This window comes from Aquarana catesbeiana, linkage group LG02, assembly GCF_042186555.1.
Source record: "Aquarana catesbeiana isolate 2022-GZ linkage group LG02, ASM4218655v1, whole genome shotgun sequence".
Lineage (NCBI taxonomy): Eukaryota > Metazoa > Chordata > Amphibia > Anura > Ranidae > Aquarana > Aquarana catesbeiana.
The window spans coordinates 176,683,334-176,703,598 of record NC_133325.1 but is presented as its reverse complement, the minus strand read 5'-3'; the positions used below and the strand labels follow the sequence as shown (position 1 = coordinate 176,703,598).

The window sequence follows — 20,265 nt, the reverse complement described above, 5'->3', positions numbered from 1 at the left end:
CCAAAGATGCTACTGGCAGGACTTTTTTTACCGTCCTGCCAGCGCATCGCTCCAGTGTGAAAGCCCTTGGGGCTTTCACACTGGAATTAAAGCAGCGGCTGTTTCTGGTCGGTGTGCAGGCGCTATTATTAGCGCCTGCAAACCGCCCCAGTGTGAAAGGACCCTTAGGTAAATACTGCAGTAATAGCAGACATATGTTCTCACTTTTCCCCTTAATGTAATTTATAGAAATATTAAAAAAAACTTATTTGATTGTGCCCCCAACTGTCTATTAAAGGGGTTGTAAACCCTCAGGGTTTTTCACCTTAATGCATTCTATGCATTAAGGTGAAAAACCTTTTGTGCTGCACCCCCCCCCCCCCAGACCCCTCCTTATTCTAAGCTGAGGCGATTGTTCCAGCGACGGGAACAAGCACAGCAGCTCCAGCCACTGTCTCGGGTCCTTATTGGATAGATTGATAGCAGCAGGAGCCATTGGCTCCCGCTGCTGTCAATCAAATCCAGTGACACAAAAGCCGGGGGTGGGGCCGAGTCCTGCTGTCTGTTTCAATGGATGCAGCAGCAAGACTCGGGAGCGTGCCCGCACGAGTGCCCCCTTGAAAAGTGTCTCCCTGAGAGGGCACTCGAGAAGAGGAGGAGCCAGGAGCACCACAGGGGGACCCCAGAAAAGGTGCATCAGGGCCACTCTGTGCAAAACCCTTGCACAGAGGAGGTAAGTATGACAAAACAAAAAAGAAACAAACCTTTAAAATCACTTTAATTATCCTTTTGGCAGGCTGAGGTAATGAGTGTTCATATTCACATTCATATTATAACATTCCATTCGTATAATAGCTTAGGTCCTTAGGACAATCAAATACACAATCACTTTGCCTGTGCTGGTCTAGGCTGTGCAATGGTTAGGATAAAGTCTATGATAAAAGTGGGAAAATAGGACAAGGGCAAATATATGAGCTTAGTATCCCAACCTACAGAATATCGTGTCCATGGATGAACTGCGGACAGGGCATGCTCTATTGCTTGTGGGACCAGCTGCAGATTGTTGTTGCATACCAGCTTCACTGCATCAACACACTTTAGACCTAAAGAAAAAAAAAAAAAACATAGTAAAAATTAAAATAACACATGTGGCAAAAAACATGCACTGGCCTTCTGAAATTTCCTTTTATGGTCCAAATGTATGCAGGAATATTCTTTTAAATTACATTTACATGCATTAATGTAGAGAGGATCATATATATGTATATATATATATTACAGTATCTCACAAACTCTGAAGAAATGACACTTTGCTACAGTGTAAAGTAGTGAGTGTACAGCTTGTATAAGGCCCCTTTTACATGTGCGGATCCGTATTCAGCCATACGCTTGCTCAGCAGGGATCGCTCCGTTGATCCCCGCTGAGCCGAGGGATGACAAGTCCATCTTTGCACACTATGCAGAAACGGACCTGCCAGATTTCTGCTCTCCTCAATGGGGGGGGGATCGGATTATTACGGACCGCCTATCTGTTTTTCATCTGATCCGCCAGACGAATGGAAAATAGGGTTTCCATCCGTCTGGATTTTGCGGGGTGGATCGGATGTCAGCAGACATGTTACTGTAGAAATCGAGTTATTTACTGTATTAATAACTATATTTCAATAATTCATATTGATGAGAAAAGTTCCAAGAAAAATCTGTTAAGTTCTCGTGTAAAACCTCCAAAATTGATTTAATGATCAATTAGCAAAATGTTACAAAAACAATGTCAAAATGTAGAATACAAAAATAGATTATTCTTAAAATAAAGTTTAAATCAGATATGTCTGTGTGTATATCTTGAGATCTGTGTGTGTGTGTCTTGATGGAGAGCTGTATTGTGATAGGGGGTCTTTTCCCCACAGCCTGTCTGTCCTCCTTCCATTAACCCCCACCTTTTTCCATAGAGGCTGGCTTTAAAAAGGTTCGTTATAGTCCCATAGAAAAGACCGGGAAATTTGAATTACTCCTTCCAACATTCCTAAGGGTGGGGCTATGAACTATGTGAGAAAAGCTATCGTTTAAAAATCATTTAACTTACAATATATACATTTCCTTTAAACATATAAAATCCTACATATCAGTATACATATATTTAAAATGCAGTGTTCTTATTACTATCCTAATCAAGAAATATAACAATGTAAAGAAACAGCTTATTCTTAACATACTGGAACTTTATGTCTTTGGGAAAGATTGTAACTTTATCTCTTACGATGGGGGAGGTGAATTAGTCGACACTAAATTGTATCCATATGTGAGATGAATCTCTCCCAAGAAATGCATACTTTTCCATACACAGAAGATATATATATTTATATATATAATTCAATTATCACAAGAACTCAACCATTCATAAATTCTGATATTCTAACAGTTACCGCTGACATCCGTCGCTCCATAGAGATATATGGAGCGGCCGCTCAGGTCTGCTGAAAAAACTGACAGGCGCATCTGAACGGTCCGCATGTGTGAAAGGGCCCTAGCATTGAAAGTTTGCCATCCCCTCAAAATAACTCAACACGCAGCCATTAATGTCTAAACCGCTGGCAACAAAAGTGAAAATGTCCAAATTGGGCCCAATTGGCTATCTTCCCTCCCCTGTGTCATGTAACTCGTCAGTGTTACAAGGTCTCAGGTGTGAATCGGGAGCAGGTAAGTATAACATGTTTGTTATTTTTTTAAAAACACAAAAAAAACAAAGCTTTACAATCACTTTAACCGCTTGCCGACCAGCTCACGCCGATATATGGCGGCAGAAGGGCACGTGCAGGCATATTAACATACCTGTATGTTTCCCTTTAGAAAGCGGTTTGCGGGCGTGCGCGCGCCACCATGAGCTCCGTGAGTATGTTCGCGTGTCCCGCGGACTCGTTGTCCGCAGGGATACTCGCGATCATCTCACAGTGAGGAAGAATGGGGAAATGCTGATGTAAACAAGCTCTTTCCTGTTCTGCCTAGTGACAGGACACTGATCACAGATCCCTGTAATCGGGAGCGGTGATCAGTGTCGTGTCACACATAGCCCCAGCCCCCTCATAGTTAGAATCACTCCCTAGGACACACTTCATCCCTTCACTGCCCCCTAGTGGTTAACTCCTTCACTGCCAGTCACATTTACACCTTAATCAATGCATTTTTAATCGCACTGATCGCTGTATAAATGTGAATGGTCCCAAAATAGCGCCAAAAATGTCTGATCTGTCCACCATAATGTCGCAGTCACAATAAAAATCGCTGATCGCCGCCATTAATAGTAAAAAAAAAAAAATAATAAAAATGCCATAAAACTATCCACTATTTTGTAGACGCTACAACTTTTGCGCAAACCAATCAATAAACTCTTATTGTGGTTTTTGATCAGCCTAAACTGAGGAAAAAAAATGTTTTTTTATATATTTTTTGGGGATATTTATTATAGCAAAAAGTAAAAAATAATGTGCTTTTTTTCAAAATTGTCGCTATTTTATTGTTTATAGCACAAAAAATAAAAACCGCAGAGGTGATCAAATACCACCAAAAGAAAGCTCTATTTGTGGGGTAAAAAGACGTCAATTTTGTTTGGGAGCCACGTTGCACGACTGCGTAATTGTCAGTTAAAGCGACGCAGAGCCGAATCGCAAAAAGTGCTCTGGTCTTTGTCCAGCCAAATAGTCCGGGTCTTAAGTGGTTAAACATCGTCAAAAGTATATTTATCTATTTTAGTTAGGTTTCGTTCTTGTTGTAATCCAGAAGATGGTGCAGTTGAGCCCATCTCTGTTAGTGTGTGTAAATCGACAACATTTTGTTATATCTGTTTAAGAAGTTCAAAAAATACCCCGTTGATCTTGATAAGATAAGATGTGCTTTCTGCCTGTGTTGTTGACAATTACATTATTCTCTGCTATCTTTGAGGACTTCAGAACTATGGTCCTCTATGCTATGGAGAATATGAATCACAGCCATTGGCTGCCAGCGCTGATCGGATGCGGGTCAGGTCCTGGCATTCCAACATGCCTGTTCGACAGAAGATGGTTGTGAAACCGGCTTATGTAGAACAGACAGCTTTAAATATGGGCTGAAAGTCATCTGGTTCATGCCCATATGACGGATATTGGCTGATCTTCGACTTGTGTGTACAAGGCTTTACTCTTTGAAGAGTCAGGTTCTTATCTGTGATGAACATCAGCGATTATGAACTTGTAACTTCTGAGTTCATCCAGAAAGCTATTTATTCAGCTATGACTGATAAATGAAGTGAATCATTTTCCTGAATGAAGACTGGAGTGCTCATTGCTGTACACCAGGGGTCCTCAAACTACGGCCCGCGGGCCACATGCGGCCCGCTGAGGACATTCATCCGGCCCAATCCACCCAGGGCCGGATTCCCGACAATCCAGGCTCGGGCCGGGGCCAGGTCGGCTCGGCTTCGGCAGGGAGCATATCCGCTCCGCTCTGCTCAAGCCGCCTCCCCCACACCAGTAATGGAGGGCTCCGTGTGCCGCGCTGCATGCTGGGAAGTGTAGTTCCCAGCACAGTCCCGCACGGAGACAGGAGGCGCGAAGAGTGACAGAGAGAGCGGAGGCTTCAAGCAACAGCCTACAAACAGGTGAGGACCCCACTGTCCCCCTGTCCACCCCTCTGTCCCCCTGTCCACCCCTCTGTCCCCCTGTCCACCCCTCTGTCCCCCTGTCCATCCCTCTGTCCCCCTGTCCATCCCTCTGTCCCCCTGTCCACCCCTCTGTCCCCCTGTCCATCCCTATGTCATCCTGTCCCCCTGTCCATCCCTCTGTCATCCTGTCCCCCTGTCCACCCCACTGTCCCCCTGTCCACCCCTCTGTCCCCCTGTCCACCCCACTGTCCACCCCTCTGTCCCCCTGTCCACCCCTCTGTCCCCCTGTCCACCCCTCTGTCCCCCTGTTCACCCCTCTGTCCCCCTGTCCACCCCACTGTCCCCCTGTCCACCCCTCTGTCCCCCTGTCCACCCCACTGTCCCCCTGTCCACCCCACTGTCCCCCTGTCCACCCCACTGTCCCCCTGTCCACCCCACTGTCCCCCCACTGTCCCCCTGTCCACCCCACTGTCCCCCTGTCCACCCCACTGTCCCCCTGTCCACCCCACTGTCCATCCCACTGTCCCCCTGTCCATCCCACTGTCCCCCTGTCCACCCCACTGTCCCCCTGTCCACCCCTCTGTCCCCCTGTCCACCCCACTGTCCCCTTGTCCACCCCACTGTCCATCCCACTGTCCCCCTGTCCATCCCACTGTCCCCCTGTCCATCCCACTGTCCCCCTGTCCACCCCACTGTCCCCCCTCTGTCCCCCCCTCTGTCCACCCCACTGTCCCCCCCTCTGTCCCCCTGTCCACCCCACTGTCCACCCCAACGTCCCCCTGTCCACCCCACTGTCCCCCTGTCCATCCCACTGTCCCCCTGTCCATCCCTCTGTCCCCCTGTCCACCCCACTGTCCCCCTGTCCACCCCACTGTCCCCCCCTCTGTCCCTCTGTCCACCCCTCTGTCCCCCTGTCCACCCCTCTGTCCCCCTGTCCATCCCTCTGTCCCCCTGTCCATCCCTCTGTCCCCCTGTCCACCCCTCTGTCCATCCCACTGTCCCCCTGTCCATCCCTCTGTCCCCCTGTCCATCCCCTCTATATATTATTATTTATTATTCATTCTTTTATTCTTTTGCACTACAAAAAAGATGTGTGCATAGGAATTTAGGAATTAGTTCATATTTTTTTTAAACTATAGTGTGGCCCCCCAACAGTCTGAGGGACCGTGAACTGGCCCCCTGTCTAAAAAGTTTGAGGACCCCTGCTGTACACCATCACAATTCAACATATTTCTGTGGCCAGGAGTACCAGGTGCTTGCATACTGCCGTGGACAGTATCCTGTATAATTCAATGATAGGCTGACAGCCACTATGGCTGTATGAAGGCAACAGCACATTCAAGCAGTTACATACAGTATGTACAGGGACAGATAAGCGGTCCTGGATGCAAACTGTCTGCTGTTCATCTGTCCCTTTACAAAGGTAACCCATCATACATGCATACAGCCATGGAATCTGTCAGCCTGTCCGAATTTCCAAAATTAGGAATTTCCGAAATTAGGAATTTCCGCATTTTTAATTTCCGCGTTTCCGAAATTACGAATTTCCGAATTTTCAAATTTCAGAAATTCGAATATTTGAAATTTCATAAATGTAAAAATTTGAAAATTTGGAAATTTGAAAATCCAAGAATAAGAATGAAAATCTGAACATTCGAAAATCTGAAATAATAACTAACTAATAATAAATATTAAATTATAGGTATTGGAATTTCCTTTCAAATTTGGCTGATAGTGAATGTAGCGAGTGTGAATTTTTCCGAAGTTACGAATTATCTGAAATAACGAATGCCGAACAGCCAAATTTGAAAGGAAATTCCAATACCTATAATTTAATAGTTAGTTATTATTTTGAATTTTACTGATTTTCTTTCTTTTTTTCAGATATTCGAATTTTCGGATTTTCAAATTTTTGAATTTCTGTAAATTCGGAAATTTGAAATTCGGAAATCCGAAAATTTGAAATTCGGAAATCCGAAAATTCAAAAATCCAAATTCTCGTTTTTCCGAATTTTCGAAAAAAGCAAAAAACGAATGAAATGAAAACAAACACATTTTTTGTCAGTGCACATGTCTACAGTGCACTAACATACTGAGGGTTCATTCACATGGGGAGCATAATGCACACACTGTTGTGCTTGTGCTCTGCAGTGCATTGTTACAAAGCATCACAGTGTTGATTTTGTTTGTTTTTATGAAACATTTTTCAAATGATATTTATTCAAATCTGTGTATTGCGACATGTTTACATGTGTTGTAAATGTATGCCTGGATATTTTGTCTCAATGCACACTAAAGCAACACACACATGGCACTGTGAATTGTGCATTACCACAATGCATAGGTGTGAAGCCAACCCACAGATTTTTTCTATAAAATGTCTTATTTAGTTTTGCATACATTTGGTTTTCACAATTTTGCAAAAAAGCCAACATTTAAATTTTACAAACAATGGATTTTTTTTGTAGCACCCTTGTCTCTTGAACAGTGCTTGAGGTAAATTTACTTATGCTAGGTGGTAGTCAGACTGGCTATTGTGTAGTATTTAGTGATGGCTTCTGTTAATTCCATTCTAAATTGTGGCTTCTACCTTCTGTCAGTAGGTGGCGCTGTTGCCTTTGACATTAGAGTGATGAGTTACAGTGAAGTTCAGGTTAGGATAAACATACTTTTCTCAGCCAATCATATTTGTGGCTAAACATGCTGGGAAAAGCTATTTAATGCAAAGAAGTCAGGTGATCAGAGAGTGTGTTCCTGCCCAGGGCTATGGCCTGGGTGGATGGTGTACGTAGAGTTCCTGGCTGCTAGGCCCAAAGTCTGGGGCCTATCCAGGTGGCTGCCGGCTGCTAGGCCTAACCGTGACCTATCTGGGTGTTCAAGTTTATGCAGAGGAAAGTCTGCCAAAGATCCAGAAAGCCTGCCAAAGATCCGGAAACGATTCTAGAGGGATGGAGTTCTAAGGAAGCACCAGAGGTGAGTTTCATGAGCTGGATTCTATGAACTGGCTGGAAGGACTTCAGAGAGAACTCATCCAAAGGAATCAGTGCATGAAGCAGTGAGTAACATTCAGTTACTAGAGGAGACAGCTTGTACAAAGTACAGATGTGCTGGTTCAGCTTAAAGGCTTTTATTTCTGTATTGCTGTCTGCCTTACTTATTTTTGTCTGAGGAGTCCGCCAATCTGCCAGTTACTTATCACTACTAAGGGTGCCCTATTCCCTTTTCTCCCGCATTTTTCCTGTTTGAGAAATAAGCTTCTCTATTGTTTAAAGCATAAAAGTGACTGGTGCCCAACCTTCTTTCTGGTTCATATCCCACCATGCCCAAAAATCTGTACCCTGAGAATGCATGCCAGCCTTCCTTACCCCCGGTAGTTACTATTAGACTCCCGGAAAGTCGGGGTAGGCGCTACAATTAATACAGTTTTATTTTTTAGATTTAGTAGTAATTCTGTAATTTAGGCTGTGTTTTTAAGCTCTTATAATGATTTTAGTGTATTATTATTTTAGAAAATAATGTTTTAATAAAGATTTGCACAACTAACAGCACCATCTTTTTATTCCACAAATCCTTTGGTTTCATAAAATGTTTTGGTTGCGGGTTGTTTTACAAACTTCCAAAGCTGTGGGTAAAATATATTGAAACATGATAAAGTGAAAACTAGCAAAAAAATGGTTTGGCCACCTCAGTGGAAAGCAGGGCCCAACACTGAAAGAGTTAAAACCTCTTCATTTAACCGGTTCCCGACCGGCCGCCGCTGCGGCAGGTTGGCTCCCCTGGATGAGCCGTCATAGCTGTACGTCGGCCCTTTAAGTGGCTGTAGGAGGCGCGCGCACGCCCGCAGCGTGTGCCCAGAGCCAGTGCGAGTGCCCGGTGGTCGCGATGACTGCCGAGCACCCACGATCGCTCGTGACAGAGAGAGAACCATGACCTGTGTGTGTAAACACACAAATCCTGGTTCTCCCAGGGGAGGGGGGACAGATCGTGTGTTCATACTAAGTATGAACACCGATCTCTCTCCTCCCCTAGTCGGTCCCCCCCCACAGTTAGAACACACCTAGGGAACACAGTTAACCCCTTGATCGCCCCCTAGTGTTAACCCCTTCCCTGCCAATGACATTTACACAGTAATCAGTGCAATTTTTATAGCACTGATTGCTGTATAATTGTCAATGGTTTCCAAAATGTGTCAAAAGTATCCAATTTGTCCGCCGCAATATCGCATTTCCGATAAGAATCGCAGATCACTGCCTTTACTAGTAAAAAAAGAAATAATAATAATAAAATGCCATAAATCTATCCCCTATTTTGTAGACGTTAAACTTTTTTTTTTACCAAAAATATGTAGAATATATATCGGCCTAAACTGAGGAAAAAAAATTTTTTTTTGAAAAAAAATTGGGATATTTATTATAGCAAAAAGTAAAAGATATTGGGGTTGATTTACTAAAGGCAAACCCACTTTGCACTGCAAGTGCACTTGGAAGTGCAGACGCTGTGGATCTGAGGGAAAGATGTGAAATGAGGGGAAGCTCTGCTGATTTTATCATCCAATCAGGTATCCAGTCAAGCAAGAATGCTGTTTTTTATTTTCCTCGCATGTCCCCCTCAGATCTACAGCGACTGCACTTCCAAGTGCACTTGTAGTGCAAAGTTAAACCCCATTGTGTTTTTTTTTTTTAATTGTCGCTCTTCTTTTGTTTATAGCGCAAAAAATAAAAACCGCAGAGGTGATCAAATACCACCAATTATTTGTGGGGAAAAAAAGGGCGTTAATTTTGTTTGGGTACAGCGTCGCACCACTGCGCAATTGTCAGTTAAAGCGACGCAGTGCCGTATCGCCAAAAATGGCCCGGTCACTGAGCACCCAATTCTTCCAGGGCTGAAGTAGTTAAACTTACAGTATAAACGTGTAAATAGTCAAAAGTCATTCAATAAAATTAAACCAGAATAATTATATTTTTGCCATAAAGAAACATATTTACAATTTTCAAATTACTCACTTTGTAAATAATATTCCTCTCCATAACTTTGTCGTACTTCTTCTGTAGTTTTTTCCCAAGCCCTTTTTAAATCTGCTTTTAAAGCTTGTGTATTTGTTATCTGGGTGTTGAAAAATCCTGGCTCAATGATGCACACCTTCACTCCAAATGGCTTCATTTCACGCCTGTAGAAACATACATTATAAGCAAGTTTGAGGATTTATTCATTTACCAGTTTTAAAATGTTGTGGATTTAAAGTAGATGTCCAGGTTCACCTTCTTCTGTGCCATCTGCTTCTGCCAGTGGTGCTTTGTGAAAACAATTGTTCCCCTTTCTATTTAACCCCTCCTCTTCCTTTCCCAATTTTTGAACAGTTGACTTTTTTATTAAAGTGCATTCTGTTTCCCATGTGGTATACACAACTTCCACAGAGCCAGGTTTAACTGGATAAAAAAGAGAAGACTTCATCCCTCCATAACTCCTTGTTTACACTGAAGTGTAAATTCCTCTGCAGCTGACACAACTGTGCTGTGCTGCTCACTATATGCCTACCTCCCAACTGTCCCTGATTTCGAGGGACTGTCCCTGATTTGGAGCAATGTCCCTCTGTCCCTCTTTCCTCCTCATTTGTCCCTCATTTTGGTCTGATCTATATAGTTGTATATAAAATGCACTTTTTATCTTTCAAAAAGTGTTTCTCAGTGCTAAACATTTCATCTAATTTCTAAATTGCTGCATTTGCACATTTTAAAAGCCAATATAAAGAAATAGTAGTGGTAAAAAAAAGCACTTCGGCTCTCGGCTGCTGCCGCCGCCATCCTCGGTAAGGGGATAAGGAAGTGAAGCCGTGCGGCTTCACTTCCTGGTTCCCTACTGCGCATGCGCGAGTCGCGCTGCGTGTCCTCTCAGGTCCCTGCTGTATTCTGTGTCTCACAGAATACAGCGGGGAAAGACGGGGTAGGCGGCGGAAGTGGCGTAGGTCACCGCAATCACCGCGGTGATCTATGCCCGGAAGTGGGAGCAAATACCTGTATTAGACAGGTATCTGCTCCATCCTCCCCCCTGAAAGGTGCCAAATGTGACACCGGAGGGGGGGTGGAATCCAGAAAGTGGAAGTTCCATTTTTGGGTGGAACTCCACTTTAAGTTCCACCGTTCTACAGTTTGGGGTATCCCATGCGCCCACCCCTATCCAAGTTCCTGTTAAAAAAAAAACCCACAAAGAAACCCCTAGACTGATCTTTCAGCTAGTGGAAGAATGCAGAAAATGCCGTGTGCCTGGCTGTGCGTGTTGTGAGTGGGGAGAAAAGGGCCAAAATTACCAGTGGCTCCTGCAGGGGTAGCTCTACAGCTGTACTTTCCTAAGCTGCTTTATATCCAAAGTGATATCACATTTCACAGTACATGCCAGAGATATAGATGACGACTGCAGCTACACGATTTTTTGACTGTTTTGCTTCTGCAATCTAAGCACTGAAAGTGTGATCTCCATAACTGTACCAGTTGTGGTGAGATAACATAGCTAACAGTCTAACTGGCAGACACTGGCAGACAGTGACTCAAGCTAAATGGCATCCAAAAAAAACTTTTGCGTATCATAACAGATGATTATCAGGTCAAAAAAATCAAAGTGTAAAGTCTAGCTCCAGCAGAATACAGCACATGTGATCAATGAAGATTAAAGAATGAAGAAGGATGGGACTAACTACACACAGCATTCCCTAGCTATTGGGTCTAGGTTCACATCTATGTGGCTGTGCTTGATGTATTTTTCAGGCACGTTTTGCAGTGCATTTTGTGTTTTTAAACCCTTGTTTTTTTATGCGTTTTTGCATGCAGTTTTCATGCATTTTGAGTTTTACAGGGTTTTTTTCTCTTTAAACGCACTGTAAACACACTGTATATAGCCGTTTGCTAAACAGGGGCTGGGAAGCCAGCCGCCGCGTCCTTAACAACCGATGAGTCATCAGCTGTCAGTGGGGTTCCCCACTGACAGCTGAATGTAAGAAAAAAAAAAAACGTGAAAAAAAACGGCGTAGGGTCACATCATACCCATTCACATGGGGGGGGGGCAGGATCTAGAGGCCCCCTTCTTAAAGGGGGGCTTCCAGATTCCAATAAGCCCCCCGCCCACAGACCCCAACAACCACCGGCCAGGGTTGTCGGGAAGAGGCCCTTGTCCCCATTAACATGGGGGCAAGGTGCTTTGGGGGGCAGAGCCCCCCATGTTGAGGGCATGTGGCCTGGTATGGTTTGGGAAGGGGGGGGCGCTCGCTCGTCCCCTCCCTTTTCTGACCTGCTGGGCTGCATGCTCGGATAAGGGTTTGGTGTGGATTTTGAGGGGGACCCCACGCCATTTAAAAAAAAAATTGGCATGGCGGGGGTCCCCTCCGAATCCATACTAGACCCGAAGGGCCTGGTATGGACCTGGGGGGGCCCACACCATTTTTTTAGCGATTTTGTATAAAAAAAAAAAGCTGATGACTCATCAGTTGTTAGCGATGCAGTGGCCGGTTTCCCGGCCCCCTGCTTAGCAACCTGCTATATACAATATTAAAATAAAAACTGAAAAAAACTGAAAAATGCAAAACACATCAAAAATCACATCACAAACACAACACGTGCGTTTCTGGTGTGACTCCACTGAAGTCTATTACCCGCAAATCGCAGGAAAAAAGTCCTTGACCCTTTCTCTGAAATTCATACCCCGGACCCCTCTGTACTCTGTAAATAATGTATTCCTGACCCGTGCACCCTGTAAATTACACACTACAGAACACTGAGCATTACACACTCCTGACACCTGCACTATATGCATTGAGTAATTCTGACCCTTGTACCCTTTGCTTTAAGTGCACCTGAGACCTGTGCTCTGTGTTACACATTTCTGACCCTGCACCGTGGTTGTAATGTACTCCTCTGTGTGGTACTGATCCCTGCACTCTATGCATTACGGACTTCCAATCACTGCATTCTGTGTGTTAGATACTTCTGTCCCATGAACCATTTGCATTACGTACTCCTGAGACCTGCGCTTTGTGCATTATACTGTATATTTCTGACCCCTATCCTCTGTGCTTTCTGTTTATAAACTCCTGACTTCTGAAATCTGTGTTCCATATTCCTGATCCTGGAACTCTGTGTGTTACACACTCAAAACCTCTGCACTCTGTGTATTAAGCCTTCCTGACTCCTGTGTGTTAAAGTGGTGTTCCAGCCAAAATGTTATTTTTTTTATTTTTAAAAGTCAGCAGCTGCAAACACTGTAGCTGCTGACTTTTAATAAGGACACTTACCTGTCCAGGGAGCCCTCAATGTCAGCCCCCCCGAGGCCGATTTATCCATCGGATCGGGTGCAGGTGCTGCCATTCCAACTAAGAGAAACCAGCAGTGGAGCCTTGCGGCTTCACTGCCGGTTTCCGACTGTGCATGAGCGAGTCGTGCAACACTTTGTGAATGACCAGCTTGTCTTCTGGGACACACATGTCCCAGAAGACAACAGGGGGGCTCGCCGCAGAAGAGGATGTGACATCCTCGGCCGTGGCCCGGCTGGATCTGAAGTACTCTTAGTACTTCCAAAAAAGGTAGGTTAGAAAGTAAAAAAAATTTTTTAAATATACAAAAATGAGGGGTGGAGAGGTGGTCTTTCGTTTAAGACCACCTCTCAAAATTGGGTGGAACTCCGCTTTAAGTACATCTGACCCCTGCACCCTTTGCTGTGGGTACTCCCGATCCCTGCACTCTACTGTATACATTATGCATTTCTTATCCCTGCACTGTGCATAATATTTTTGTAAAATTTTAGTGGACTGCCATCTGCTCTCACTGCAAGATCTGCCTGTGTACAGGTTTGAATCAGAACTACTCATACCATAAAAAGAATTCCAGCCTGTTTTGTCAAATGTTCAAAACAGAAGTCTGGGAAAGGTCCAAAAGGTGCTGGCCAATCTGTCACCAGGCAGCATACCGTGCACAGCAGGAGCTGGCTGGGGCATGTAGTCCCACCCACCGCTCTCTTCACCCTTTATTTCCATTGGCTTGCAGCGCATTTCCCACCTGGGGCTTGGGGGAGGAGCTTTGCCCGGGCCCTGGAGAGCAGAGAGCTTGTACATTGCTGTGTAGCTGCCTGCCTGCTCTATTTTACCCCCAGTTCACACATATGCGGTGCAGAAAACACTGCGATCCCTGTGCGTTTCCCACACCCCATTGCATTCACACTGTTTTGTGACCTCCTGCGGGTGTCAACTCAAAGATAACAAGACCCCAAAAGAAGGTTGCAAATGCAGTGTTTACCTGAACCAGAATGCATATTGTTTTTCCGGTGTGGTCCAAAAAAAAGGTGCCTGCACTTCTTTGGTGCGATGCGGTGCAATTTGAGCCCATTCAAAATTCAATTCAAAAGGTTGGGGATTGCTGCTTTAGAGGACCAGGTCTGTATTACTATATTACACCTTAATTAATGCAATGTTAATGTTTTGTTGCTAACTTGCTTTCTTTGAAAACAAAGGATGGTTCATGTTATGTAGAGTGTTTTGTTATCTATTAAAAAATGTTATAAAATTCCTCTTTTTTCCTGCCCCGGGATGGTTCTTTTTGCACCTGCTCAGTTTCGACACCAAGGCTTGGTTCACACCTCTACGGGTGTGGGAAATGCAGCGATACTCACAACCACCCGCAGTGAAAAAGTGCTGCTCTGTAAAAACACACAGGGCTGCCATTCATTCTGAACGGCACCCCCACACATGTAAAATCGCAGTGCGTGTACAGAAACTGCAGGGAAATTTCCCTGCGGGGCGCATTTTGAAAAAAGTACAAGCACCTTTTAATGTGGGAAACACAGGCACGGAAACCCATTAAAATGAATGGTCTGCTGTGCCTGCGCAAAGGCGGCCGAGAGAAACGCACATATATGAACCTAGGTTAAGACTGGACTATAGCTAACCTTACTGGGAAACATTCATAAAAACTGGAAGAAGGAAAAACTGAAATCAGGTTCAATTTTCAAGAGGACCCGAGAAAATAGAATTACGCATGTGATTGCCTACTATGGGTAACACATATAGTTTTTCCTTTTTCCAGTCTTTTTGAATTTGGCACCAATTTATTTTAATTAAAAAACTTTTACTTAGTATCTGCTGCTGAACTACCCCCAGAACAAAAAATGATGTATGGCCCTGCTCCTTTTTGTCAGATATATAGACTTGTATGGAAATTATATTAACTATTTTAGTAAGAATTTCCTTCTTGTGTCCCAGTACAGTAATCATTTTCTTATTTGGGTCCTAGAATTACAAATGTTACATTCCTGAGCTACACAATAACAAGTCTACTGTATGTAATAACATCTTAACCCATTTTTATGCAGAAGTAAAACTACCGTATTTAAAAGCTCACCTGAGGGTGTCTGAGAAGGATTCTACTCCATACTTGGACAAGCAATATCCTCCAGACGTTAGAGTAAACCTTCCTGCAATACTGGCTATATTGACCACGCGCCCTCTGGCTTTCCGGATAAATGGTAAGAGGTTGAGTGTAACATCAACCAACCCCAACAGATTAATATCAAGGACTTTTGCAAAATCAGCTTTAGTCATCCATTCATTGGGACTGCATGGTATACTGACTCCTGCATTGTTTACTAGGCCCCAGAGTCCTGAAAAAAAGTGCATGTATATTTAGTCATTAATGTATTGATTGATACACATTATTTCTGTAAAGCAATGACAACAGGAGTGTATGTGTGTATATATATATATATATATATATATGTAAAAAATATATGAATGACTTTTTTTCCAGTGGGAACACAGTTCCGGCACCTCCAGCACTCAATGTATGTAATAGCAAGGGGTGTGGGGTGTGCTGGAGGGTCTATTGATGCTGGCTGCTGGGGGGGTCTATTGTCAATGGTGGGGATCAGTTTTTGTGTAAGGGTCTATTGTTGCTGGTGGGGGATCTATTGTTGCTGGTAGGAATCTACTGTTGAGGGAGAGGTCTATTGTTACTGGCTGCTTTAGGGTCTTTTGATGCTGGCTGTTGGGAGATCTGTTGTTAGGGGGGACTAATGTTACTGGGGTGGATCTTATGTTGCTGGGTGTGGTATTTTGTTATGGGTGGCCCATTGTTGCTGTGTTGGGGGTCTATAGTTGTTTGGGGGATCTATTGTTGCTGGGGTGGGGTCTATTATTGCTGCATGATGCATGATTCAAATCATGTCCAATCAAGTTGTAGAAACATCTCAAGGATGATCAGTGGAAACAGGATGCACCTGAGCTCAATTTTGAGTGCCATGGCAAAGGCTGTGAACACTTACGTACATGTGATTTTTTTTCGTTTTTTATTTTCAATAAATTTGCAAAGATTTCAAACAAACTTCTTTCACGCTGTCATTATGGGGTATTGTTTGTAGAATTTTGAGGAAAATAATGAATTTAATACATTTTGGAATAAGGCTGTAACATAACAAAATGTGGAAAATGTTGGTGTGAGATGAGAAGTTCTTGTCTCACTGCCAGAGCACAAGGCTGTATACTATTTGTAGCTGAGGCTACATACATTGTATATACTGTACCCAGTGGGTGCACCTGCTAGTGTAGAAAATAGTTTGTTTGGGCCAGACTGGCCCAAGAGAACTAGTTAAAGAGACAGTTAACCTGGAATTCAACCTTAAAGTGGATGTAAACCCCCATATATACCCAGTGAAGTGAACAGCCCCAGATGATACACAGGGATGAAACAAATCTCCCTACATGAGTTTTACATGTATATCTGGTATATCTGCTGTCTTCATCTTTATATACTGTTTAGAACGTGCACATTGTGTTAGGAGATTTTCTCTTCATGGTTAGCACTGCAGTGAAGCCTGGGCATACAGTCAAGACAGCTGATTGAAAGAAAGGCACACACCCCCTCTCCTCATAGGTAGAGACTTTCAGCTGTGTCCCTTGAATAGTTCAGGGCTCTGCTAATCTATTTATAGCATCCACCCCAACACAAAACTCCACCTGCTTTTATCATATGTGATGGAACTTGTCAGGAGTTATCAGGCTGATAGCAGAAGAATGGAGAAGGAGAAAGCTGCAGGACATAGTGTTTGAAGAGAGATAACAAAACACTGTAGATAAATGCACCCAGTTCAAATTTCATGAATCGGTTTACATCTACTTTAAATTAACTAGAAAAGCCAATGCATTGCCCCATCATATTACATGTTTTATATTGCTTATAAAGAGATTGAAAATGTAAACTCTGACCTTGTTCTCCAACAATCGAAGACACCCATTTGGCTGCACTGCTAACACTCTCACTGTCAGTGACATTTAAAATGACAGTCTGCAGTCTACTGGAGGTCTCTTTTTTCAGATTTTCAGCTCCTGTCTCTCCCAGGCATGCAGCCAGAACCCTCATCCCTCGTCTGTCCAGGTTCTTTGCCAGAATATTTCCAAATCCTGTGTCACATCCAGTAATGAAGACATATTTGCCTCTGAGATTGTCCAGGATTAGACTTTGTCTGTACCATCTGTACAAGAAGAGCAAACCCAACACTACCAGCAAAGGGAGCCACATGATGAATCAGCAGTAGGATCCTTCTCACTGCAAATTAAAATCAGAAAATTAGCCAGATAATAAGATTATATTAGTCACATGTGCCTGTTTAAATAATACTGCCTGTCTTGTGAGTAGTGATGTGTTTACATGTCTACTTTCTGTAATGCACAGAAGAACTTTGGGGAAGCATTAAATGAGTGATAAGGGAGACTGTGGAGAAGTCTAGGCAAACAATATATAAATAAAGAGGGAGACTTAAGGAAAGCTCCAGATGATACAATCCACTAGCAAGCTGGGGGGCACTTGTGCAGGCTTGCTCCTGAGCTGCATTGTGCGCATCTATTGACACACAGTGCTGCTCGCCCCCCCCCCTCCCAGCTTCCTCATCACTGGATTTGATTGACAGTCAGGGCAGCCATCAGAAATTTTGGGACTCCTTACACAGCTTTAGGCCTGCCGCCCCCAGCCTGACCACCTACATTACCCAGAGTGCAGAGTTTAAGGCATAGTTCACCTTTACCATAAAACTGCCTATGCAAATAAGGGAAGTCTGTAAATAAAAATAAACTGTGGAGCTCTGACTAAAGTTGAATAATGACCTTGCTATATGTGTAGACCATTTACATGCCTCATGTATGGTTTGGCTCTGAAGAACAAGGTGCTACCTTTAATACATTTGGCTTGTCTTTGTCCCCAGTCACCAACTCCAAGAAATTTTGTAAAGGGCCTACAGGAAATGGGGGGAGAAAGAATATAGACGGGGAGTGAGGAGAGAAAGAGAGCAGAGGGGGGAGTGAGGAGAGAGAGAGCAGAGGGGGGAGTGAGGAGAGAGAGAGCAGAGGGGGGAGTGAGGAGAGACAGAGCGCAGAGCAGAGGGGGGAGTGAGGAGAGAGAGAGCAGAGGGGGGAGTGAGGAGAGAGAGAGAGCAGAGGGGGGAGTGAGGAGAGAGAGAGCGCAGAGCAGAGGGGGGAGTGAGGAGAGAGAGAGCAGAGGGGGGAGTGAGGAGAGAGAGAGAGCAGAGGGGGGAGTGAGGAGAGAGAGAGAGCAGAGGGGGGAGTGAGGAGAGAGAGAGCGCAGAGCAGAGGGGGGAGTAAGGAGAGAGAGAGCAGAGGGGGGAGTGAGGAGAGACAGAGCGCAGAGCAGAGGGGGGAGTGAGGAGAGAGAGAGCAGAGGGGGGAGTGAGGAGAGAGAGAGCAGAGGAGGGAGTGAGGAGAGAGAGAGCACAGAGCAGAGGGGGGAGTGAGGAGAGAGAGAGCAGAGGGGGGAGTGAGGAGAGAGAGAGCAGAGGGGGGAGTGAGGAGAGAGAGAGAGCGAGCAGAGGGGAGAGTGAGGAGAGGGAGAGAGCAGAGGGGAGAGTGAGGAGAGGGAGAGAGCAGAGGGGAGAGTGAGGAGAGGGAGAGAGCAGAGGGGGGAGTGAGGAGAGAGTGCAGAGGGGGGAGTGAGGAGAGAGAGAGAGAGTGCAGAGGGGGGGAGTAGCAGTGACGTACCGAAGGGGGCAGGGGCGGTCCGCTCTGAGTGACACACTTTGGGGGGTGTCAGGCACTGCCCAGGGACCCCGGTGCATGCGGGGCCCCTGCAATTTCCATGTCATCTCATCAAGTTAGGATGTCCCTCGGGGATGTTAACTATCTCCTGAGGCATCCGGAGGTGGTGGGCAGGGTTGGGGTGTGGCTGCCTCCTCTACTGTCTCTATATCACCCTAACCTGTCTCTATATCACCCTAACCTGTCTCTATATACCACACTAAGCTGTCTCTATATACCACCCTAAACTGTCTCTATATATCACCCTAACCTGTCTCTATATACCACTAAACTGGCACTATATCACCTAACCTGCCAGTATACTACCCTAATGCCACTTGACAGGGGGCATGGTGAGAGAGAGAGTGCAGAGGGGGGAGTGAGAAGAGAGAGAGTGAGTGCAGAGGGGGGAGTGAGGAGAGAGAGAGGGTGCAGAGGGGGGAGTGAGGAGAGAAAGAGAGCAGAGGAGGGAGTGAGGAGAGAAAGAGAGCAGAGGAGGGAGTGAGGAGAGAAAGAGAGCAGAGTGGGGGTGAGGAGAGAGAGTGCAGAGGGGGGAGTGAGGAGAGAGAGTGCAGAGGGGGGAGTGAGGAGAGAGAGAGTGCAGGGGGAATGATGAGAGAGAAAGAGAGAGCAGAGGGGGGAGTGAGGGGAGAGAGAGAGAGTGCAGGGGGGAATGATGAGAGAGTGCAGAGGGGGGGAGTGAGAAGAGAGTGAGTGTGGAGGGGGAGTGAGGAGAGGGGGGAGTGAGGAGAGAGTGCAGAGCATGGAGTGAGGAGAGAGAGTGCGGTGCATGGAGTGAGGAGAGAGAGTGCAGAGCGTGGCATGAGGAGAGAGAGTGCAGAGCATGGAGTGAGGAGAGAGAGTGCAGAGGGGAAATGATGAGAGAGCACAGAGGGGGGAGTGAGGAGAGAGAGTGCAGAGGGGGAGTGAGGAGAGAGCGTGCAGAGGGGGGAGTGAGGAGAGAGAGGGCAGAGGGGGAGTGAGGAGAGAGAGTGCAGAGGGAGGAGTGAGGAAAGAGAGAGAGTGCAGAGGGGGGAGTAAGGAAAGAGAGAGAGTGCAGAGAGGGGAGTAAGGAAAGAGAGAGAGTGCAGAGGGGGGAGTGAGGAGAGAGGGTGCAGAGGGGGGAGTGAGGAGAGAGAGAGAGAGAGAGAGAGAGAGGGCAGGGGGAGGAGAGAGAGGGCAGGGGGGAGGAGAGAGAGACTGCAGAGGGGGAATGAGGAGAGAGAGACTGCAGAGGGGGAGTGAGAAGAGAGAGAGTGCAGAGGGGGAGAGACCCTGACAACACTGACCTAAGGATAGCCCATGGCACCCTACAGAAAAAAATACAAACAAACACTTAAAAAGAAAAAGCAAAACTTTATCTCCAAAAACCTGCAACAGCTGGAAGAGGCACTTCTGGAAAATACTTTCTGGGAAATATGAAAGAATATTGGCTCAGCACCCAGGAAAAACAGCCTCCACATCCAAAATGGCGACATCTGGCTCAACTACTTTAAGAACCTCTACAAAGATATTCCAAAAGAGGCTCTAACTGTAGAACAAAAAGACATCATCAAAAGACTAAATGATATGGAGGAAAAAATTAAGGACTTCCAGGACC

At 45.3% G+C, this 20,265-nt stretch overlaps 1 protein-coding gene across 2 annotated transcripts in view; it reads right to left on the bottom strand.

The window, feature by feature from the left end:
* Window positions 1–740: 740 nt before the first annotated feature.
* Window positions 741–20,265, bottom strand: part of LOC141127434 (retinol dehydrogenase 7-like) — a 46,745-nt gene continuing 27,220 nt past the window's right edge. For both annotated transcript variants that reach the window (XM_073613861.1, XM_073613860.1), the window contains exons 2-5: window positions 16,848–17,187; window positions 14,989–15,247; window positions 9,616–9,779; window positions 741–1,082 (exon numbers count right to left, since the gene is read on the bottom strand). In XM_073613861.1, the coding sequence (XP_073469962.1) occupies window positions 865–1,082; window positions 9,616–9,779; window positions 14,989–15,247; window positions 16,848–17,160 (954 nt within the window). In that variant the 5' untranslated portion in view covers window positions 17,161–17,187 and the 3' untranslated portion in view covers window positions 741–864. The remainder of the gene's footprint in view (window positions 1,083–9,615; window positions 9,780–14,988; window positions 15,248–16,847; window positions 17,188–20,265) is intronic.